At 39.7% G+C, this 22,752-nt stretch overlaps 3 protein-coding genes across 3 annotated transcripts; 2 read left to right on the top strand and 1 right to left on the bottom strand.

The window, feature by feature from the left end:
* Window positions 1–8,077: 8,077 nt before the first annotated feature.
* LOC132308541 (uncharacterized) lies at window positions 8,078–9,756 on the bottom strand. The gene is made up of 2 exons (XM_059806648.1): window positions 9,335–9,756; window positions 8,078–8,617 (listed from the first exon to the last, which is right to left on the bottom strand). The coding sequence occupies exons 1-2, from the start codon at window positions 9,579–9,581 to the stop codon at window positions 8,304–8,306; spliced, it is 561 nt and encodes a 186-aa protein (XP_059662631.1). The 5' UTR covers window positions 9,582–9,756; the 3' UTR covers window positions 8,078–8,303.
* Window positions 9,757–12,723: 2,967 nt separating this feature from the next.
* On the top strand, window positions 12,724–13,852 carry LOC132309961 (uncharacterized). The gene is made up of 3 exons (XM_059808209.1): window positions 12,724–13,155; window positions 13,378–13,673; window positions 13,846–13,852. Exons 1-3 carry the CDS (start codon window positions 12,724–12,726, stop codon window positions 13,850–13,852), a joined length of 735 nt encoding a protein of 244 aa, XP_059664192.1.
* Window positions 13,853–14,711: 859 nt separating this feature from the next.
* LOC132309960 (uncharacterized) lies at window positions 14,712–16,661 on the top strand. The gene is made up of 2 exons (XM_059808208.1): window positions 14,712–15,248; window positions 16,614–16,661. The coding sequence occupies exons 1-2, from the start codon at window positions 14,712–14,714 to the stop codon at window positions 16,659–16,661; spliced, it is 585 nt and encodes a 194-aa protein (XP_059664191.1).
* Window positions 16,662–22,752: the final 6,091 nt, after the last annotated feature.

Below are 22,752 nucleotides of genomic sequence, written 5' to 3'. Positions count from 1 at the left end.
GCATGTTATAATAAATTTTACTGCAAATAGTAAAAATATTTATCATAAATACAAGTGATGAATGATGAATCCTAGAATAATTTTATGTAAGCGTGACAACTTCCTCGTGATAATTTTTCTTTATTTGATCGAATTCCATGGTAGCATTATCCAGAAGTTTTACACATAACCCTGACGTGGGGCAGATGGATCAAATTATAAAAACCAGGAATTGACCGTCCAGAAGAATGCGACTGCTTTGTTTATCAACCGGCATCTGACTGTGCAAGAAGAAGATTGATGATGTACAAGTATATTATATATATGTATAAGTATATTATATATATAGATCATAGGACGGGTGATGATTATTGTTCGAATCTTGTGTTGCAAATTCAGTCACAGTTGAAAAACGAGCATGGCGGCACAAGGCTTCCACATCTCTCGCAAGGATCAGCTAAGAAGATTTGACAAATTGAAATTGAAACCATAATATTATAGGGTACTTTATTGGATCGATACCATTTATCACCTTCTTCTTTTTTTCTTTTTTTTGTTTTTTTTCCAAACACTCTTTGATATTAATCCAACCAACTTATATTAACAAATTAATCAACTCATGTGGTGCATGCACTGAATAACAGAATCTTAAAATCATAGTTTTTTTTTTCTTTTCTTTTCTTTTCTTAATTATTATTATTATTTTGAAGCAAAAGAAGAAGAATAAAAGAGAATTAGGTGATGACTATATGCACATTAGCGAAAACACAATTTTTGCTCGTTGTTTTTAATACACAGGGCAAAAAATGAATCCAAGAACAACTATTCCAAAGAAAATTTTGAATACTCTGACCGAGCATAGCTCAATTTTTATTTTTAGTATCATATACTTAACTTTTTTCTATATTTGAATTATATATCTATAAAATTTTAATACTATCCTCATTGAAATTATAAAAAATAAAAAAATTACTATTGCCCAGGTTTAATATACATATATATTTTTTAATCTCAATATTGTTAAAGGCTGTCCCATTTACATATTTGTTCAGTTCCATCCCTGAATGGACCCAAGAAATTGTAGTGTGGGAAGGGTATAGTGGGATTTTTTTTTATAATTTCATAACTATATAATTAAAAAAAAAAAAAAGAAGGAAAAATTATTAGTATATAATAGTAAAATAAAAAAATCAGTAGGGGGGAAACTACAATGATGGCATTCTTATTCAGATTGAGACCTCATTATTATTGTTGCCTTGTTGGATCGCAATAGTGTGAGGTCAGCGTCATATTTCAAGAAGACTTGCTCCTATCCGGAAAATATGTATGTCACCCGTAGTTTTCAATCAGCGATGTAATAAAATGCGATGAGTGCATGAAATCTCAGTGAGAATGCTCTCAAAATTGATAAATACGGAGTACTTTTGTGCACAACTTTGATGTGACCAAATATGTCGGAAGAATTTTTTTCAAGGATAAGGCAGCCACGTATGAAGTGATGTGGATGGTCAAATCAGCCATGGCACGTACGCAACAGAGTTTGGCCGCTAAGCACATGGCGTGGCGTGTCCTTGCTGTAATTTTTCCATGCAAGTTTTAATCCTGAAATATGATTTAGCCAGTTTCACATTAACATGTGGTTATTAATTTTATGAATAGGTGATGAATACACTTTATTTTTCACTTTTTTGTAAAATGATTTTAGTGTCTCTTGATTTACATTGTAATATTCTCTCCCTGTGAATATTATCTTAGCTTTGTCATAAATATTCCAATAGCAATTCTAGTTGAATATTAAATTTCCACAAATTTATAAAGTTTTGTTTTCACGTGTTTTTCTTTTTCAAATTTTAGCTGAATTCATATAATAAATAAATCGCCCAGGAAAAAATTCATGAAGTAGTTGAATTTTGGGTTATTATTGGTCAATTTTTTTGTTCAACTAAATCCCTATCTTCATGTTTTCCATGATTGAGTTCTTGGACCACCTCAGTTTGGCTCGATAAATTCATACAGGAAGGATTATCTTCTTGAAATCGAATACCTTATAAAAATTTCAAAAATACTATATTTGCCCTTATATAAAGTAAACAAAATAGCATACCGGTTGGTATCACGATGATGAAAAGTGACATTTCAATAATGTAACCAAAAGTCAAAACTGTAGATGATATGAAAACATGCCTAGAAGGTATGGTATGGTCCACTAGTGCATACCATCACACAATTCAAATTGGTTTATGTTCCCTTTTATTTTTATTTCCTCGAAGAATGCTTCAACTTTTAGTTCATCCTGTGACAGGAAGTATTACTCTACTACAACTCTACAAGTCCAAGTAGTCACTGACTGCATTGGCAACCATCAAACTTCTCATAACCATCGGTATTGAGCTTCTTGGTTCAACTGTTCAACTTGTGCTGGAACCGGTAGCCAAAACTGAAAATAATTCTAATAATTCCGGTGACGGATTACTAATCGAATGTATTGGAAGTAGATTGGGTAGGTATCTAACCTTCAACATTATTTGTACAAGAGGACCGACAAACCCCCTGTAAAGTTCAATTATGTTCTCAATCCTTAGAAGAAGTATAGTTAGAGAACCGAGAAAGAAATCACTCCACTTCCAATTTTGAAGTTGGTTCATTGCTTGATACGATGACAAACATGAAGACTCGGAACACACACATGTAAAATAATAACAATGGTTAGGTTTATATCGGTCTTTCCCTTCAAGCACCCTATGTAAGGGAATGGCGCGAGGGAATGACACACATTTTCAGGTGCCCTACCAACCTACTCAACAAAACCGTTCAACCAATTGAAAAACCATGACAATCCAACACCGTAAAGTATTTTGAGAAGGGAAGGAGAGCCAAGTACCTGATTAATCAAAAACGCACCAAAAACTACCATCATAACATAGACTGACTATCAAAACAAAGAGACACCAGAAATCACTTGGCAAAGTAAACACTGCTTTGGCTACTGAACTGATTTGCAACATCTAGGTTCTCCCACTTCCTCCCAAATATTTTCTTCAATTCACCCCATCATTAGCCCAAAAACAAGCAGTGAAAGTCGCTCCATCTTAATATGCCCTGAACAAAATGTTCTCAAATGCACAAGTTGTACATTTCAATAAGGAACCACACTTGAAGTCAATTTAATACTATATAAATATTCACAGAAAGAGACATTTAAATCAATGTTTCCTTTTTCAAGATTTTCATTTGGATCAAAGGGGCAGTAATACAATACCATATGGCAAGGTAGATTCAAGTACCCATATTGTGGAGAGGGAATGGTGACCAATTATAAGCATAACCATACCTTCTCATGAGCTTAAATCATCTTTTCTTGAACCTTGAAACCTCTAGCCTGAGGTTAATGCCTTGATACTGGTTTGACCACAGTGGGACTGCTCCAAGATGTTGAAGGGTAAGGGATCATCTTTCAGAGTACTCCAGCCATTCAATCTGCTCTGCGGCAAGAGGTTGTTCTCCATTTACCACTTAAACATGAACCTTAAATCTACCCACCCCCTTGTGGTTATGGGTGCAATTTGGATGGGTCAACCCAAACCCCACCGACTTTTCATTCCTACAATTAGAGTTGGGCTTGGGTTGAAAATTTTCAACCCAAACTTAATTAGAGTTGGACTTAGGTTGAGGAGCTAGGAATCCGAACTTGAATTTCAACCCGACTTTTATATATTCGTATTTTGAAATATATTACATATACTTGTGATCATGATCAACTCTTTTTTCTTTCAATTTTTTTCTTTAAATCTTCGACTTTTATATATTCATATTTTGAAATATATTATATATACATAAATCTTGGTAGTCACCATTGGAAGGAAGATAAGTCAGTGCAAGAGAGGGGTCGTAGCAATCCAAACTCGAATTGTCAGGGCTTGTTAATCCTTTTTTTTTTTCCGAATATTTAGCACCCATAGCAATAATATTATCATCTCTTTCTCTCTCTCCTGCATTGAGTTCTCTTCCTTCCAACGGCAACTATCAATTCCTTCCTCACCACACCAACCAAGACCCCAAGCAACAAATCCACCACTTCCTCTGTATCCCGGAAACACCACCGATCAGCTTCTGAATTCAAGAGCTGATTCAAGGCCTACAATCACCTACAGGCAGCCGTTGTGGCCTTTGGTGATAAGTTACCGATCCCTCAGATTGTCGCTCTCGACGGGCAGTTTGATGGCAAGAGATCGCTCCTCGAAACCCTTCTCGATTCCGATTCAACATTCGCGAGGTCAATATGGGCTCAAGAAGACCTCTCATCCTTCAAATGGTCCATGATCCAACAGCGTCAGAGCCTCGATGCCGGTTTCAAGTAATTCCGTGGGAGTGTTCTTATGATTATTATTATTATTAGGGTTTTTATGGTTTCTAGACTTGCATACTATCAGCCTAGGGTTTCAGTCCTCTAAATTTATACACATTTGGTGAATTTATAGGCCCTAATAGACAGGTTGTTAGTGAGCAGCTCAATTTCAAATGGTCTGAAACAAGACCTTTTCCTAGCAATGGCTCATTTTAACTATTATAGAAAAGAGCTTATTCTCACCATCTACAAATACTGCTCCAAGAAACATTAATGTTCACCATCAATCAGACAATAATTTAAGGGGCCCTATATCAAAATTGGCTCACTTTCTCTCAATCAAACCACCGTCCTTGCTAATAATTTTAGGAAAAATAAGAATAAGATTTATTTTTCTTTTTAAATACCAATAAGTACTACCAAATTTCACTAAGACCACTAAGTCCTGCTTTTGAAACATTTTTTCACATCAGTTGTAAATCTCTTGATGTTTTACTTGGAACCTTTGCAAATAAGAACTAAAATTTGGCTAGTATAGCTAATATTTAAATTAAGGGCTAATTTCAAAAAAACCCCACTACTTTCAATTTTTTATCATAAACCCCCAACCTATTTCAAAAAATCCCCTACATTTTAAAAATTGATCAAATTGCCCCCAAGCCTGTGTCTGACCCGTTAATCCGGCTGTGAAATGACAAATTTGACCTTATGATTTATTTTTAAATTAAAAGTTAATATTTATTATTTTAGAATTACATCAATACCCCTAAAAGGTCTTCTTCCTCTTCATCACCATCGCCGTCGACGAACCAAAGGATCGGCACAAAATAAACAACTGAATTCAAACCCAAATGTTCAATCAAAAAATCTAACCCTAAAACAAAAGTACGAGTGAATAGATACAAATACTATATATATATATATATATATATATCGCCGCAAATTCTACAAATTCTCCAAAGCAGGTGACTGAAATTGATGGGATTAGAACCTGAACAAAGGGCTATTTGAACTTGAGGCCCTTGCAACCCTCTACGGCTCATCTTGATTAGAGCCAGCTTGAAGGGCAATTTCACGACGACCTCAGCTTTTGAACAACAAATTAAGCAAAATCCAAAAACAAGGATGAGGCCCAAGGCAACCACAACACCTTAATTGAACTTGAAGACGGAGATCGCGGCGAGGTGACAAGTGGGGAACATCGGCGACGCTTGCCACAAGACCAAATTGCAAAACCTTTGCACCAATCTCACCCAAACATAACCCATCTACAAAACTTAACCAACAACCTCTCCACCAGAATCGTGACATTGACACCGCCTCACCATCAATGGCGTTGAACTCCTTCTCTCGTGCCCAGATCGAGGAAGGCCTGACCCAAATGTTCAAGAAATTCAGCGTGAACGGCAACTGCAAGATCTCGTCGTCGAAGCTCACGCAATAATGGGCAGCCTGGGCAACAACACCACCGTGGAGGAGCTGGACATGATGATCTGGGAGGTGGACGGCGATAGTGACAGGTGCATCGACCTGAACGAGTTCATCAAGCTGAACACGAAGGACATCGACTATTAACAACGATCCGTCAACGTTACATCAGGGATCCATATCTTCGGCAAACGTTAATTGTTGCCTTTCTTCTTCTCCACCCAAGTCGCTGGATCTGCAATCCATAGATGACAATGACCCAAAGGTCGCCATCCTCTCTCAAGCCCTTTGGGCACTTTATGCGACCGAGGTTTTTTCAAAAATGGCTCGATCTTAGTCGCTGCTAAACTCGGTGACCTGGTTTCCTCCTTCACCGGCGAAAACCATGGTCGCCTTCTCTTTGCCAAACGTAAAAAATGGATGGTCGTTGCCCTGTTTTCTGTTTTAGAGAGAGGGGGGAGAGAGTTTTAGAGAGAGAAAGGGGTGATGAATAAGACAAAAGGTCTTTTTGTAATTTTTAAAACATTATTTTTAGTTTTAAATTTAACATTACATAGTAAGGTCAAATTTGTCATTTCATAGCCTGGTTAACAAGTCAGACACGGGTTTGGGGGCAATTTGATCAATTTTTAAAGTGTAGGGGGGTTTCCTAAAATAGATTGGGAGCTTATAATAAAAAATTGAAAGTAGTGGGGGTTTTATGAAATTAGCCCCTTAAATTAATAAATATAATCCGACCAAATGTTTCTGTTTGACTATATAACATGTCTAATATTTTCTTATTAACAATTACATTTTTTAATTTGAATATTTTATTTGAAGTATAATAATGTTTTAAATGTTTCTCCAAATAAAAAATATATATTTAATATTGTAGTGACCAATTTAATAATATTTGTATTTTTTGTGGCAAAATTGTCAAAGGCAAACATAATTCACACACCAGATTTTCTAAATTGAATTGCAATTAAATTAGTTTAATATTTAGAGTCAAAATGTAATATTCATTAATTCGTTGAAAATTAAAAGAGCAAGGAAACAAAAAGTTTAGTTTCTAAACAAAAACTACTAATAAACTGAAAAGAAAATTAAAAAAAAAATAATTTATAATCACAAAATACCAACAGTAACACTAGAAATTCAAAAGATTTAGAACTAATGTGGAAACATCTATCAAAAAGTAGGACTCAGTTATCTTATTGAAATTGTCAGGACTTGTTAATCTTTTTTTTTTTTTTTTTGGAAGTTAGACTTGTCAGTTCTTGAAAGGGAAAGAGGACTTGCCATTGATTTCCAACAGCAATAATAATATCAGCAAACAAGCACCTGGCAGAGTTCAAAATTTTAGCACCCATTAAAAATAACAAAAGAAATCTAAAGAAAAATTAATCAACTTCTCACTCAATCCTCTCTCTTCCCCCTATCTGAAAAAATGAAAAGGGTAAAATAAAATCCTAAGTTTTAAGTATCAGCGTTCCATCTCCCTCTTGCCTATTCCAAAAATCCATCTGATCTGTAAAATCTTTAATACAAATAATTAGATAAACATATTTATGGTTATATAATAAGGATATAGTTCCATACTCCATGATTTTGGGATACTTCCCTTAATGTCAAATTTTTAGTCAGTTGCGCATCAGTTTCCATCTTTACCAAGGACTCATTCAGTAACCTAATAACAGAATTCTTTCAGAAGAAACATTTTGATGATGATGATGACGACAACGACGACAATGATCCTATTGGGAGAAGTTGGACCTTGATAACAGATTAGAAGTCTAGGGCGAATCTCTAATGCTTCATTTGGTTAAAAATATGGAAAAGTGGGTGGAAGGGAGAGCATGAAGGATGAAGCATCCATGGAAAGGATGGTATCCTTCCCCCTTTTTCTTTGGTTGAGTGGAAGAACGTGACACCTTCCATTCTTTTTTTATATTTTTACCATTATAACCTCATTATATAAGTTGGTAAAATTTGATGAAGGGTACTAATGGCACTTTACATAATATAAAATACTTGTCCTCTCATCTTGTCCAATTTTAGAGGAATAAATAAGGTGGGGCATGAGGGATGCCTCATCCTTCCATTCTTCCCTTTCCTCCATCTTTCCCTACCAAACAATGTAGGCTTGCTCCATCCCTCGTCTATTCCCTCCCTCCCCCTTCCCTTTCCTCCAATCAAAAGCAGTAATGGCACTCTAGAACTAACATATATTATAAGCCAATAGTCAATCCAACTAAATCAATACATCTACTGACCACCTAATACCTTTATTATATATATATATATACACACACATATAGAATCGGGGGCAACAATGTGCAATTCAATAATCAAAAAGAGCCATTAAGAAATATAAGAAAGGTATAGGCAACTAACATCATCTTAAGAGAAAAACAAGAAATACAGTAGATTCAGTAACTATACAGGAGCATATTGAGTTTATTGAGGCAGCATAGCAACTGGACTTATTGACATCATAAGCCAAAGGGAGAATAGACAAATATAAGAGAAGCTTAATTCCCACAATGGATTTTTATACTTACCACCTCTACAAGAATTTTTCTATGCTCGTGGTTAGTGTTGATTTAGGAACTGCACCAATAATGGCATCTTTTTTCTCCCCGCTCTTGAAGATAATGACAGTTGGAATACTTCGGATCCCATATCGGGTTGCAACTGAGGGGCTCTCATCAGTGTTCACCTTGTAGCATTTGAGCTTCCCAGCATATTGCTTTGCCAATTCATCAATAATAGGGTGGATCATACGGCATGGCCCACACCAAGGAGCCCAGAATTCAACCAGAACAGGGGAATCAGACTCGAGGACGAGTGACTGCCATGTTGCGTCCGTGACAGAAAGCACTGGAAAGAAAGTATTATGAATGAATCATCATTATTCTATACACCAATAAGTTTGTCAGTGTCTCTCTCAACTGTTCGTGTATGCAAATGGTTGTTCACTACTTGTTCCTTGCTATGAGATTGGTCATATCATCTTCTAAAAGTTGATTTGTTGTTTCTATGACTGTATTGATGTCTTGTCTATCTCTTTCCTGTTTTGCGCTTCATAAAGAACACCATCTTAATCAAAGCACTGTGGTTGGTTAACTACAACAATATTACCAATGTCTATTCCATTTTCGCTTTGAAAGTATTATACTCGACTTAACAATCTAGCAAGAGCAGTAGCTGTGTATTTATCAATTACTATAATGAGTTGAACAGTTAGCTAAACCTCATGATTTCACAGCTATTAATAATTCATTATATTAGCAGAGCATCAAATATTCCTTAGCCACTGCTTCCATAACTACAAATCCCCCCACCCACCAAAAAAAAACCAGCAGTAACAGTCAATATTTGCACAAAGTAACCAACAATAAACCCTAAATGGAAGAATTTCTCTCCTCAATCAAATGTGCGTTCAAAAACAATTTCAAAATGTCATTAGGGTACATATAAATAGGTATTTACAATACAATACAATACATATATATATATATATATATATATATATTAAATGTGTGTATGAAGGAAAACAATAGATTCAACCGAGCAATGAAAGCGAGGGACACTAACCTTCAACTGCCGTCTCTTGAGCCTCGCAAACGATTCGTCCCCCACGGCGAACGACTCTCGAACTCGACGATGCCACAGAGCGACTTGAAGAAGTCGACTGGATCTTCAGGCCTCTGAATTCCGGCAACTTGATCGATTTCCGGCTTCCAGAAAGTGCACAAACAGATAAATTCGCGATCGGAGACAAAGTAGCCGACGGAATAACAGAGGTACGAGGGACAGTGAGGGTTTCGAGTACACCAGCCATTGAAGTAGTCACTGAGCTATATATAGAAAGAGTGTGTGTTAGAGAGATGTATATCAGATAACTGATGATCTGAGAAGTTTGATTTTTACAGATATATCTAGAGAGACAGAGAGAGGGAGGGAGGTCTGTGGCTGGCTGATGTTTGTTTGGTTTTTGGTTAGACGAATGGTTGAAGACAAGAGTGGGACGGATGGGGAGAGGAAATGTTGTGTGAGCTCACGCCTCACGTGACTTGCACTTGCCCACCAACACCAAGACACGTTTTGGACTCAACATTGGGGTGCTCGATTTGGGCCTGCAGACATGGGCCCACAAGTTTGGCTTTTCCTGCAACGCTAAGGTATGAAGAAGTATGAACCCTCGTGTGCGATTGGTGCTTGTGACAACAAATCATTATTATCCCTTAAGATTTTGTTCTTAATTGGACTGAATAGGTTTTAAACCTTTAATAAACTTGACAATAAATCATTAGTAAAATATATATATATATATATTTTTTACCTAATTCAGTCTCGTTAGGGTAACTGATCGTATTGCTGGATTTACAATGTTAATTATTTTTTTTCTTTCCCTCAATCATAATTGTGTATGACCTCTTCCAGTAGTTTGTTTATTTTTAACTATTAAAATTCATATAATCAAACTAATTTTCCCAATTGTTAATCGTGATGAACCGTATAATAGGCTTTGAATTCTTATTTCAACAGAAAATTTTCATATTAATATTTTATTATTAGATCAATAGAATGAGTCATAAGTCATAACTATTCAGTACATAATAATTTTTTATTTCGTTATTTTTAGGTATTACGTATATATATATTGAGGATGCAGCAAGTGGCATGGGCCGGATACAGTTCGCTGGAACGTAATCGGGTCGAACAATTGAAGTAGGATCCATGCCAAAGCGCCCCGGAATGGGCCGAACCTGGGGAATCCACCGAGGAAGATCAAGCCCGTTGGAAGATCAAGCCCAGAAGGAAGAAAACTTTTGAATATAGGCCCAATATAATCAGTTAACAACAATAATGGTAATAGCCTACAAATAGACCATTACAGGTGGAAAATAGGGAGAATTTTTCTGGATTCTATTGAAGGGTAAGAATTTTAGAGAGAGAAAGAAGAAACGAATTCTTGCATCTTCAATTGGCGCCTTCTGTGGGAATCGAGGACGAAGATCAATTCGAGCCCGATCAGTACCATATTAGTTCAATCGAGTTTGTGAGTACATAGTGTGATTTCTGGAAGTTGAATCCAGATCAGTGAGATTGTAGTCTGTTCAGAGAGAATTCTTGCTAATTGTGGATTCTGAGGCATTTGCTTCGGAACGACGCAATTGTGATTTGCTCAATTGCAGTCAAATCCGGTGAGTTCAAAGCTAGAAAAGTTCAGATCTAGCAAACAGTAATCACGATTCGGTGAAGTTAAGCCCAGATCTAACGGAGTTTGCATCGGTGACGCTTAGATCTGTTTCGGAGTTCGTAATTCATGCCTTTACTTCGATCCGGAATCATGATAGGGGGTGACAACTCCAATACGGTTGAGAACGTCCAGCAAGTGAAACTTGATGAGTTGATGAACATGATCGAAGCTCTCCGGAGAGAAAAATGCGGATCTAAGGACTGAAATGTAGTGTCAATAAGCTCCAGTAATTCCACGACCACTCCCGGTAGGAGAAGAAGGTACACGTACCGATGCAGCACATCACGGTGAGGAGGTTGGAAACAATCTAGTAGATCCTCACCGCGAGGAAATCCAGCGAAACGGTTTGCCGCCAAATCTTCGCCGTATTGATGATCGAGAAAGATCAACTCACATAGATCCACGGCGTGACCAGAACAGGCGAAACGAAGCAATGGCTTTTGATCCACATCAAGAAACGCTCAGCCGAGGTGAAGCAACAAAGTTGAATCGTCACAAAACTATGCCTCCATGGCGCAAAGACTTTGTTGAGGACAGGTCATTCGATCCGACCTATCGGCCTTCCATGACGACGTTCGACTATCACAGCTCAGAGAGGAGATCAGTTGACCAGAGAGCAACCGCGGGGTTCTAGAAGGAAAATGAAGCACTCCGTTCAACAGCTCGAACGGTTGATTCACCGTTCACCGATGAGATTCTGAATGCTCCGAGTCCGAGGAAATTTTCTATGCCCGTTTTCATTCTGTTCGACGGAACGACTGATCCGATCGATCACGTGTATCACATCCAGTTGAAAATGGCTCTAAACACTGAGAATGACTCTTTGATGTGCAAGTGCTTTCCTACGAGTCTGGCCGAACCAGCTCTGAATTGGTTCAAGAACCTGCCGAGGGGTTCGGTGGATAGTTTCCGAAGCTTATGTGATCGATTCATAAGCCAATACTATGGAAACAAGCGTCCAGCGAATGATATTTCAAGCCTATTCACAATGAAGCAACATGCTGATGAACGTCTCCAGGCTTTCCTAACCAGGTTTAACCTTACCAAGAGCATGGTTATTGAATGTCACCCTTCAACGGCAGTTCAAGCATTCATACTGGCCATAAACCGTGGCACCCCATTCCACACAAGCTTGGTGGTGAACACGCCGAAGACTATGGATGAACTTAACGAAAGAGCCGATGGATTTGTGCACTTGGAAGAAGAAGAGGCAGCAAACGCTCGGAAGACATCCGTCATATCCACGGAAGAAAAGACCAAAGCAAAGATCAGGCAAAAACAGGTTCAGCCGCAACGCTCCTCGTGGAAATCAGAGAAGAGGCCCAGAGAGGAAGAGCTGGTTACTCCATTGAAAGTTACCCTAGCGAGACTGTACCAAGAAAATAAAGATAAGTTCCGACCTCCTTTACCAATCAGACAACCTCTCGAACAGAGGGATCAGTCTAAGCACTGTGCATTTCATTCTGATTTTGGCCACCGGACTAACGAATGCAGGAACCTAAGGAGACAGGTAGAGATGCTGATGGCCAGAGGGGAGTTCGCAAGTTATATTCAAGGACCAACGGTGGAGCAAAACCGACTAATGGAGCACGTGAAGAAGAATCAGAAGTCGAATTCTCATAACACTCAACCAGTTCGAGTAATCAATGCAATTCACGGTCGGCCAGAACCTGCCGAGGAGTCAGATGAACTGCTTTGAACACGCCTTCGCCAGGCACGGATGAAGAGAATGATAGGCAGTGTAAACACTCTGCACCAACAGAGCACATTAACGCAGATAAAGTTTGACGTAACAGACTTGTTACGTGTTCAGATCCCTCACGAGGACCCGCTGGTAGTAAGTTTGACAGTGGCCAAATGCTTGGTGCGCAGAGTTCTAATTGACCCTGGAAGTAGTGCGAACATCATGCCAAGAGATACATTCGATCGGCTTGAGATCAAACAGGATCGGCTGAAATCCACCTGGAATCCACTACTAGGGTTTGATGGAAAGCGAGTGGAGCCCGTCGGCACGATGGAGGTAGCGGTACATGCTCCCGAAAGGGTTTTGATGGAAACCTTTGTGGTTGTTGAAATTCATCCCTCTTACAATCTTCTGATGTGCAGAGGGTGGATCCACAGAGTTCAAGGTGTTCCTTCCACTCTACATCAGGTAATGAGATGCCTGGGCCCGGACGGAACCAAAGTGATTAATATTCATCGAGACCAGGTTGCAGCTAAAGAATGTTATTCTGTAACACTGAAACATACCGGAAAGGGGAAAGCTCCCATTCGTTCAGCAAGTCCGAAATAGCAATTACAGGAGCCTCCCTCCAAGCAGAGTGGGGAGGAGGAGTCAGTAGGCTTGACTGAAGCACCCTTGTTTGATGTGCAGATTGATCAGTTCCGACCGGAACGGACAACCAGAGTGGGGGAACGACTCGTTGAGGAGGAAAAGCAGGAATTAGTTGATTTTTTGTCTCAAAATGCAGACGTGTTCGCATGGAGTCACCTAGACATGCCAAGGATCGATCCTTCTGTATCTTGTCACTCCTTGAACGTTAACCCCAATGCAAAACCTGTAAAGCAGAAGCAGCGACGGTTTGCCCCCGAGCGCAACCGAATTATTGCCGAGGAGGTTGACAAGCTGCTTGATGCGGGGTTTGTAAGAGAAGTGTACTACCCTGACTGGTTATCGAATGTGGTCGTTGTGCAGAAGAAAAATGGGAAATGGCGTGTATGCATTGATTTTACTAATTTAAACAAAGCCTGTCCGAAGGATAGCTTCCGCTGCCAAAGATTAATCAGATAGTGGATGCAACTACTGGATATGAACGCTTGACCTTTTTGGATGCTTATTCAGGTTATAATCAGATCCCTATGGACCCTGCTGATGAAGAAAAAACTTATTTCGTTACCGAACGCGGGACGTATTGCTACAAAGTTATGCCATTCGGACTGAAAAATGCCGGAGCAACTTACCAAAGACTTATTAGCAAAATTTTTAAGGAACAAATAGGGAAGACAGTGGAAGCTTACATTGATGACATGGTGGTAAAAAGTAAGAAGAAAGCTGATCATGTGAAGCATCTGCGAGACGTGTTTGATGTGTTGAGGCGATATGGAATGAAGCTCAATCCGACCAAGTGCTCATTCGGTGTAAGTTCAGGCCAATTCCTAGGGCACGTGGTTAATCTCAGAGGCATCGAGGCAAGCCCTGCCCAAGCAGATGCTCTGACTAAGAATGTCGAGCCGACGACAATCAAAGAAGTGCAAACACTTACGGGACGGATTGCTGCACTGAGCCAGTTCATTTCCAAATTGTCAGATCGATGCAAACCATTTTTTGACACAATACAAAGCCACGGCAGGCAGGTTTGGGGGAATGAACAGCGCCTAGCGTTAACTGATCTGAAAAAATATATGCAGAACCTTCCGGTACTGTCAGCTCCAGAATCGGGCGAAAAGTTATTTTTATATCTCGGAGTATCCAGCATCGCGACAAGTGGCGTTCTGATCCGCTACGCAAAAGGGAAGCAATATCCAGTGTTCTATGTTAGCAAGACAATGACTGAGGCCGAAAGACGTTATTCAAAGGCAGAGCAGGTGATACTCTCGCTAGTGCATACGAAAAGAAAGCTCAGGCATTATTTTGAATCCCATCCTATCATCGTTCTAACCACTTTCCCTATCAGAATAATCCTGCACAAACTAGATCTCTCAGGAAGAATGACAAAGTGGGCCATAGAGTTAAGCTCATTTGATATCACATACGAACCTAGAACAGCAGTCAAAGGACAAGCGGTAGCAGATTTTTTACTTGAATGTGATTCAGATGACGTGGAAGAGGATCTTCGTGGTTGCTTATGGAAACTCTTCGTTGATGGATCCTCCAATCAGATGGGTGCAGGCATTGGGATCAAATTACAGATGCCAGAAGGTACAGCCTTAAGCCAAGCACTTCGGCTTGAATTCAGAGCCACGAACAATGAGGCAGAGTATGAAGCGTTGCTGGCAGGAATTAAGCTTGCCAAGGAGCTTAAGGTCAGGAATTTGAATGTTTTTAGTGACTCACAGTTAATTGTTCGGCAGGTGAGGGGTGAGTATGAAACCAAGGATGAAACGATAGAAGCATATCGTTCTGCTGTTGTGCGGGAGGCGACGAACTTTGAAAAAATTGAATTTATTCAAATTCCAAGGGAGTATAACGAAGATGCCGACCGGCTAGCGTGTAGTGCCTCGGGTTCTGGAGAAACATTGGCAAGGGTGATTCCAGTGGGAATATTAAACCAGCCATCCATTTTCGAAGAACCTTCAGGCTCAGATCCTTGGCAAGTGAATGTTATTCCATATGAGCCAAGTTAGATTGATCTGATCATAACTTACATCCAAGATGGTACTCTGCCTGAGCAAAGAGATGAGGCTAGGAAAATCAAAGCGAATGCTGCGAAGTACGCCGTAATGCATAACCAGTTATACAGAAGATCTTTTTCCGGACTGTACTTAAAGTGTGTTACCCCCACAGAGGCTCGGCAAATACTACGAGCTATTCATGAAGGTGTATGTGGAAACCACTCAGGGGGGAGATCTTTAGCGCACAAAGCAATGGCGCAAGGGTACTTCTGGCCGAACATGTCGCGAGATTCGGAAGAATTGTCCAGAAGGTGCGATAAGTGCCAAAGGTTCGGACCACTGATTCATCAACCACCTAAAGACTTGCACGTAATGGCCACACCATGGCCTTTCACACAGTGGGGGATGGATGTAGTTGGTCCTCTACCAACTGCCCGAGCTCAGAACAAGTATGTGATGCTGGCTACAGATTACTTTACTAAGTGGGTGGAAGCAGAGCCATATCCGAGCGTTACTCAAACTCATGTGAGACGATTCATTTGGAGTAATATTATTTGCCGGTTTGGTGTTCCGAGGTCAATCGTCATGAATAATGGGACCAACCTTGACAGTAAGCAAGTAAGAGAGCAGTTGGAGGAATATGAAATTAATCAAAAGCTGGCGGCAGTAAGTCACCCACAGGCTAATGGACAGGCAGAAATTACAAATAGAACAATCTTTACTTGTATCAAGAAGAAGCTAGAAGAAAGGAAAGGAAGGTGGTTAGATGAACTGCCAAACGTCCTATGGGCCTACAGAACGACCCCTAGACGACCGACCGGAGAAAGCCCATTCACCATGGCATATGGTACCGAGGCAGTTATACCAGTTGAACACTTAGTTCCGACTGTTCGAAGCTTGGCATGGAACCATGAGCATAATGACAGTATGTTAAGGTTTAACCTCGATTTGCTAAAAGAAAAAAGAGATGCAGCAACGGTAAGGCTCGCATCCTACCAGCAGACACTTGCGAACAGCCATAATAAGAAAGTAAAGCACAGAGACTTTAGACCAGGTGATCTGGTTCTGAAAAAGAATGCGGGGATAGTCAAAAAGATGATGCCACCATGGGAAGGTCCATATAGAATTGCAGAAGGCATAGGAAAGGGGGCATATACCTTAGAAACCATGGTCGGAAGGCTGGTTAACAAGCCTTGGAATGCTACTTCTCTGAAGAGGTATTATCAATAAAAAATTGAGATTCAATACTGAATTTTGTTCATTTTTAATTGAATACAGTCGAATGTACAAGTTTCTGAGATTTATAAAGATTATACTCCTCTTTAAAAGGTTAAGCAAAGTAAGTGGCAGCTGGCACTATGAGCCAAACGCCAAACACTAAGAGGGGGCTAAGTGGCAAGTGGCATTCTAGCCGAGCGCCAGGCACCTGAGCAATGTAAGTGACAGCTGGCACTATGAGCCGAACGACAAACACTTTCTAAGAAAAAAAAAAAGAGAGGGGCAAGTGGCAAGTGGCATTCTAGCCGAGCGTCAGGCGCCTGAGCAAAGTAAGTAGCAGCTGGCACTATAGGCCGAACGCCAAACACTTGCTAAGAAAAAGAGAGGGCCAAGTGGCAAGTGGCATTCTAGCTGAGCGCCAGACGCCTGAGCAAAGTAAGTGGCAGCTGGCACTATAGGCCGAACGCCAAACACTTGCTAAGAAAAAGAAAGGGCCAAGTGGCAAGTGGAATTCTAGCCGAGCGCCAGGCGCCTGAGCAAAGTAAGTGGCAGCTGGCACTATAGGCCGAACGCCAAACACTTGCTAAAAAAAAAAGAGAGAGAAAGTTTACATAAAGAGCTTGATCAGAAGTCGGCCATCTCATTAATAAAGTTCAGAGAGTTACAAAAAAAAGATGATGTGTAAAGATGGCGAATATACCAAAGTCAGTACATTTTTTTTTTAAAAAAAAGAGAGAAAAAAGAGTTCTAACTACGAGGCGTTCGCCTCGTCAGCCTCTTGATGATGCTGGGCTGTCTCCTCATTATTGTTGGTATCACCATCCTCACGAGGTGAAGAGTCGAGGTGAATGACTGAATCGTTCTGTTGAGTCCTACCCTCAATAGCGTTGGAAGAATCATTCTGCTGAGGGTTATCTTCAGTAGTAATAACAGATGGAGTCAAGGTGGATAGGGGAAAAATGTCCAAAGTCAGAGCAGCAGGAGGAGTAGGAGTGATCCGAGAAGAGGCAATCTCTTGGCATTCATCAAATATGCCCTCGGCAGCGGAGGAGTCTGGATCGGTATAAACACCAGGAGGGTCAATATCCAGTTCCTTGTCAACATTATCAGGGGTAAAACTGGTCTGACCCTCATCCGGAACACGATCGGCGTAACCCTCTCGGAACCCCTGAGCATATCTGAGAGCTCCAACTCTAGAAAACCGAGCATGCAGAGCTAGCATACCACCGTTTACCCTACTGATGGTATCGAGTAAAGCGTTGCGCTCGTCCAAGGCCCTTTTCTCAAAGGCCATTCGAGCGGATTGCTCACCACTCAGAAGGCGTAGCAGTTCTTCCTTTTCAGCCTTAAGGGATTCTCGCTCGATATGCCAGACATTCTTTTCAAACTGCAATGCATTCCTCTTATCCTGAAGAGAGTCAATATCCTTCCTTAACGAATCCCTCTCCTATTCAATCTTACAAAGCTGAACCATTAACCCGGTCTTCTAAGCAGCCAAATCATCGTTCTCCTTGTTCACTGCATTAAGGCTGTCAGAAAGCGCGCGGACCTTGGCATTCACATGCTCTACTTGTTTCTGCATAGCCATCATCCCGTACAGGGTCTGTAGAGATATACAGGACAACTGGTTAAGCCGAGCAAATGGTTAGAAGAAAATCAGTGTAAAGAGTGTATAAAGACTTATTGACTAAGGGGCAGAAGTTACCTCCATGGCGGATAAGGGAAATCGGCTAAACACTTCCCTCTGAGACAGACCTTTTGCTACCTCAATGTCCTTGGGAGTCCACATGCTCCTGTAGTAAGCCATTGCGGTCTGACCATCTTTGAACATGGTCTTGGTCGGTTTAACAGACGATCCGTCTGTTCGAATGAAGCGAGGGTTCCATGGTGCCGTTCCTGAAGCGAAGGCATGCCTAGAAGGGGTAGGGGGCCTAGTCTGAGGAGGTCTCGCTAGGGGTACCACATTCGGCCCAGAGGGCCTAACCCTCTGAGACAAAGGAACGTCATCGATGCAGAGGGCACTATCAGCTTGGTGCCTCTTTCCTCTGGCCTTTTCCCGTGCGGAAGCAGTGGTATAACCAGGAGGATTATTGACAGAAGGGGTAACGTTCGGACTGGCAGTTGCTGTGTTAGCGACCGGGTCAGTAGCCGTCATGGATGGATCGGTGGAAGGAATGGTATCAGAAAGGGTAGCAGAAGAAGATGCTGAAGCCAGCGAGGAATTTGATGCAGGGGTGATAGCAGGCCTGGGGGCAGTTTTCTTCCTGCCGAAGGAAGGGATCTGGAGTTGGCTCATTGTCTTGCCGAGGACTGAGATATCGAGGAGATTGTCTGAGGTGAGGAGGTCCAAGCAGGAGGGAATGTTGGTCAGAACGTACCGCTTCAGGTAGTTATCCCTATCCCTGCACACACCGTAGCTCAAATCATCACAAGGAATGCCTAAGGAATGGCACAAGAAAGTACAAAAGCGAGGAATACAAATCTCGCAAGGACAGTCACTCTTATGGTTTTTATATTTCTTGTAAAAAGAGACAGAGCACTCTCCAAAAGTACTCGGGATAGGGAAATCCTCCGCAGCTGGAGAGAACCAGGCTCCCCTAACCCCAATTATATTTTTCCTCCAGCCCTTCTCGGATTTGATTTTATCCGTGCAGATGGACCTCTTCTCAATGGGGAAAAAGTGGTAAAACGGTTCATCAGTTCTGATCTTGCTGACCTTGTAACAGAGGAGAAGATCTACGAGGTCCAGATCCAGACCTCTATCACGAATCAGGAGTAGCATAACAGACAAAATCCTAAAGAAATTGGGGTTTACTTGCAAAGGGGAAATATTTAGCTTGTTGAAAACATAGCAAAAGAAATGATGCAAAGGAAACCTAAGGAGATTAAGATGGAGGAGTGAAAACAGGACCTTGCCGAAAAGAAGGCCAGCACCGGTTATAATATTCACCTCTTGGGGGCAGTTTTTAATTTCTACATCGTCAGGGAGGTGAAGTTTCATGCGAAGAACGTCTAGATCTACTGTCATGGTGAGAATGAATGAAGATTCCGAGGAGGAGAAAGAAGTCTTCCAAAAGAAAAATGCAAATGAAACTAACCTTAGAGAGTGAAAACGACAGAAAGTACTGCAAGGTCACCGGAAGGAGGATCTTTTGCAAGAGATCGCCGGAGAGGATTTGAACAACAGAAAGTGAGATGGAGACGGTAAAGAGGATTGATGGAACATCTATGAAGCTTATAAAGACAAGGTGAGCCCAAGGGCCGAGGAGTCAGAAAAGCGATGAGTTTTTTTGAATCTCGAAACGCCGACCCCTAAATCTAACCGTCCATTCTCCCACACGATCTTCTCGAGCCGTCAGGTTATCATTAGCAGCCTCTAATAATTACCCCCTAATCAATAAGGGGTAATTATGGTGGCAGTTGAGGATGCAGCAAGTGGCATTGGCCGGATACAGTTCGTTGGAACGGGATCGGGTCGAACAATTGAAGTAGGATCCATGCCAAAGTGCCCCGGAATGGGCCGAACTTGGGGAATCCACCGAGGAAGATCAAGCCCAGAAGGAAGAAAACTTTTGAATATAGGCCCAATGTAATCAGTTAACAACAATAATGGTAATGGCCTACAAATAGACCATTACAGGTGGAAAATAGGGAGAATTTTTCTGCGTTCTATTGAAGGGTAAGAATTATAGAGAGAGAAAGAAGAAATGAATTCTTGCATCTTCATATATAATAAAATAACATCGTGTTATGAGAGACTTGAAGTGGTTATCTTACTCGTGAATTTAAATTTATAACATTATGTCACATGAATTTTACGACATGAAAGATATTACATTTTAAAATAAGACTCTCACACACCAACTTTTATGTATTTAGAGGGAGATTCAATCATAGATTTGTCAACAATTTTGGAACCCAAAATCTCCTCCTCCTCCTCTTATCATCGTGGTCATCATTTTTTTTCTTAGTAGTATCTATTATGCGTTTTAAAGTCACAAGGGGAATGTACGAATTATATGTATTTTTTGTCAATAAAAATATATATATAAATAATCTCATTTTCTTTTATAATTAAGCCTAGAATGTTGTTAAAACAGTGAAGAAAACACCTCTTAGTGATTGTACTTGAATTCAATTTAATCTATTGATATGTATTCTGACTTAGGAAGCACTAATATTTTTACGAGAGCGACGTATTCATACTGAATAAGCGTTTAATATTGATACTCCTTAAATTCTCCTGAATATATGTCCGATACTTCTTAAATGTATTCATAATCTTACAATATATTTTAAATTTTCTAAGACTGTATCTAATACTTCTTAAATAATTCGACTATGCAGTTATTTTGTAACACATTTTTAACAAGTTTTGAACATTAAAATGTAACACTTTTTAAAACAATAATAACATAATATAATTATTAATATAAGATCAAAATTTATTAAATGATAACAACGGATTATTGTGTTTATTTGTTGTTTTCTTGAACAGTGGTCCAAAATCAAAACACCAAAAACATATTTTTTCTTGTTTTCACAACTGTTCATGACAAAAAATAATAACTGTGCATTTTCCTATTTCCACGGCAAAACATCATTCCCAAACGCGTTTTCGAATTTTTTCCAAAACACCCCTGTAGTAACAACACTGTTTAGGGATGGTAACGGGGCGGGTTTGGAGCGGGCTTCCCTAAATCGCGCCCCACCCCGCCCCTTTTAATTTTTGTCAAGTCCATGCCTGCCCCGAGAACCGCAATAGGTTGGATTTTCATGTCCAGCCCCGCCTCGTTAGGAACCCCCGTGCCTGCCCCACTAACAAATTTTTTTCTCCCACTTTTTGGAACTTAAACTCATACTATTTAAATGTGCAAAGTCTAGGAATGACACAACATAAATAAAATTATGTATCCCAACAACAATAAAAAAAATAACATGCACATAACATAATTCAGAGAACATAATAAACAAAAATTAAAGTTTAATACAACCAAATCACAAGAAGTTTTAGGCTCCAACTTCTACCATAATTAAAACAAAAGCAAATTTAATACCAAGTTTACATCCCAAATTATGATTGTAAGAGATGGGTAATTGGGTAAGCCGCTAAAATAACTTATTAATATATATATATATATATATAGTTATATGCGGGGGTGGGGCGGGGCGGGGTCCCTAGGATATGTATACTGAACCTTTACTCGTCCCATGACTCTCGACGGGTACAAAATTTGTATTCGCGTCAACGGTATAAAAAGTGTTCCCATATCCGTTATTAATGGGGCGGGACGCGGCGGGGCCCCGACGGGCGGTAAAATTGACATCCCTAACACTGTTTCTGTTTTATCAAAAAAATAAAACGCCTAAAACAAAGCTCATGCCAAATGATCCTAAATAACTTAATTAAACAATATAGTATTGGTACTGGTATCCCTTTGATATTTAAATTACCACGTACTTGTCAAAATATTGTCCCGATGATAAAATCAGAATCAAGCTTACAAACTTAATTATAAAAATATAAAAGAAAAAAGAAAAAAGGCAAGCTCAATCCTATCAGTTAATAACGGGTCAACTACATTGACCAATATTACACCTTGTTCTCCTGAGATTTATTTTAGCTACAAGAATGAGCAATATTGCACTCAGTTTTTTTTTCTTAAAAAAATTTGGTTCTTGTGTTCAACTTTTCTTTTCTTCACCTATTTCAATTTTTCCTAATAAAAATTAGCTCTCATGATAGATTTATTATATTGTGTGAAAAACAACTTAGGGAATTGACCATGGCTGTATTTTCCCTTTGCTTGCACGATACTTTTATTAATGATTGTGATAAATAATTCATCTGTCTTATATTTTGGATGGTATTTATAAGTCACCCTACTAATTATAGTTATCAATGTAGTTGGAGATTAATATTTTAACTATCCATCTACATTCTACAACCGACAGAAAAAGACAAATAAATTATATGGTAAATTGTAGTAGTAATTTACAAGAAACTAGAAACCGAAAACGAAAAATTACTAAAAGCTTGTGCATACATAGAATTATTATTATTATTTGGGTTAAGTACAAAAAAAACCCCTTAAACTATTACCATTTTACAAATAACTCCTGACCCCCTTAAACTATGAAATTGTTACAATTAAAGACAAATCCATCACAAAGACTATTTTACCCTTTTCATTCAAAT

The sequence above is a fragment of the Cornus florida genome, unplaced genomic scaffold (genome assembly GCF_030987335.1).
Source record: "Cornus florida cultivar Cherokee Brave unplaced genomic scaffold, ASM3098733v1 CherokeeBrave_3.0.0_Hap2_Chr05, whole genome shotgun sequence".
Taxonomy (NCBI): Eukaryota; Viridiplantae; Streptophyta; class Magnoliopsida; order Cornales; family Cornaceae; genus Cornus; species Cornus florida.
Note: the sequence above shows the minus strand (reverse complement) of the source record. Positions and strands in the feature narration are given on the sequence as shown.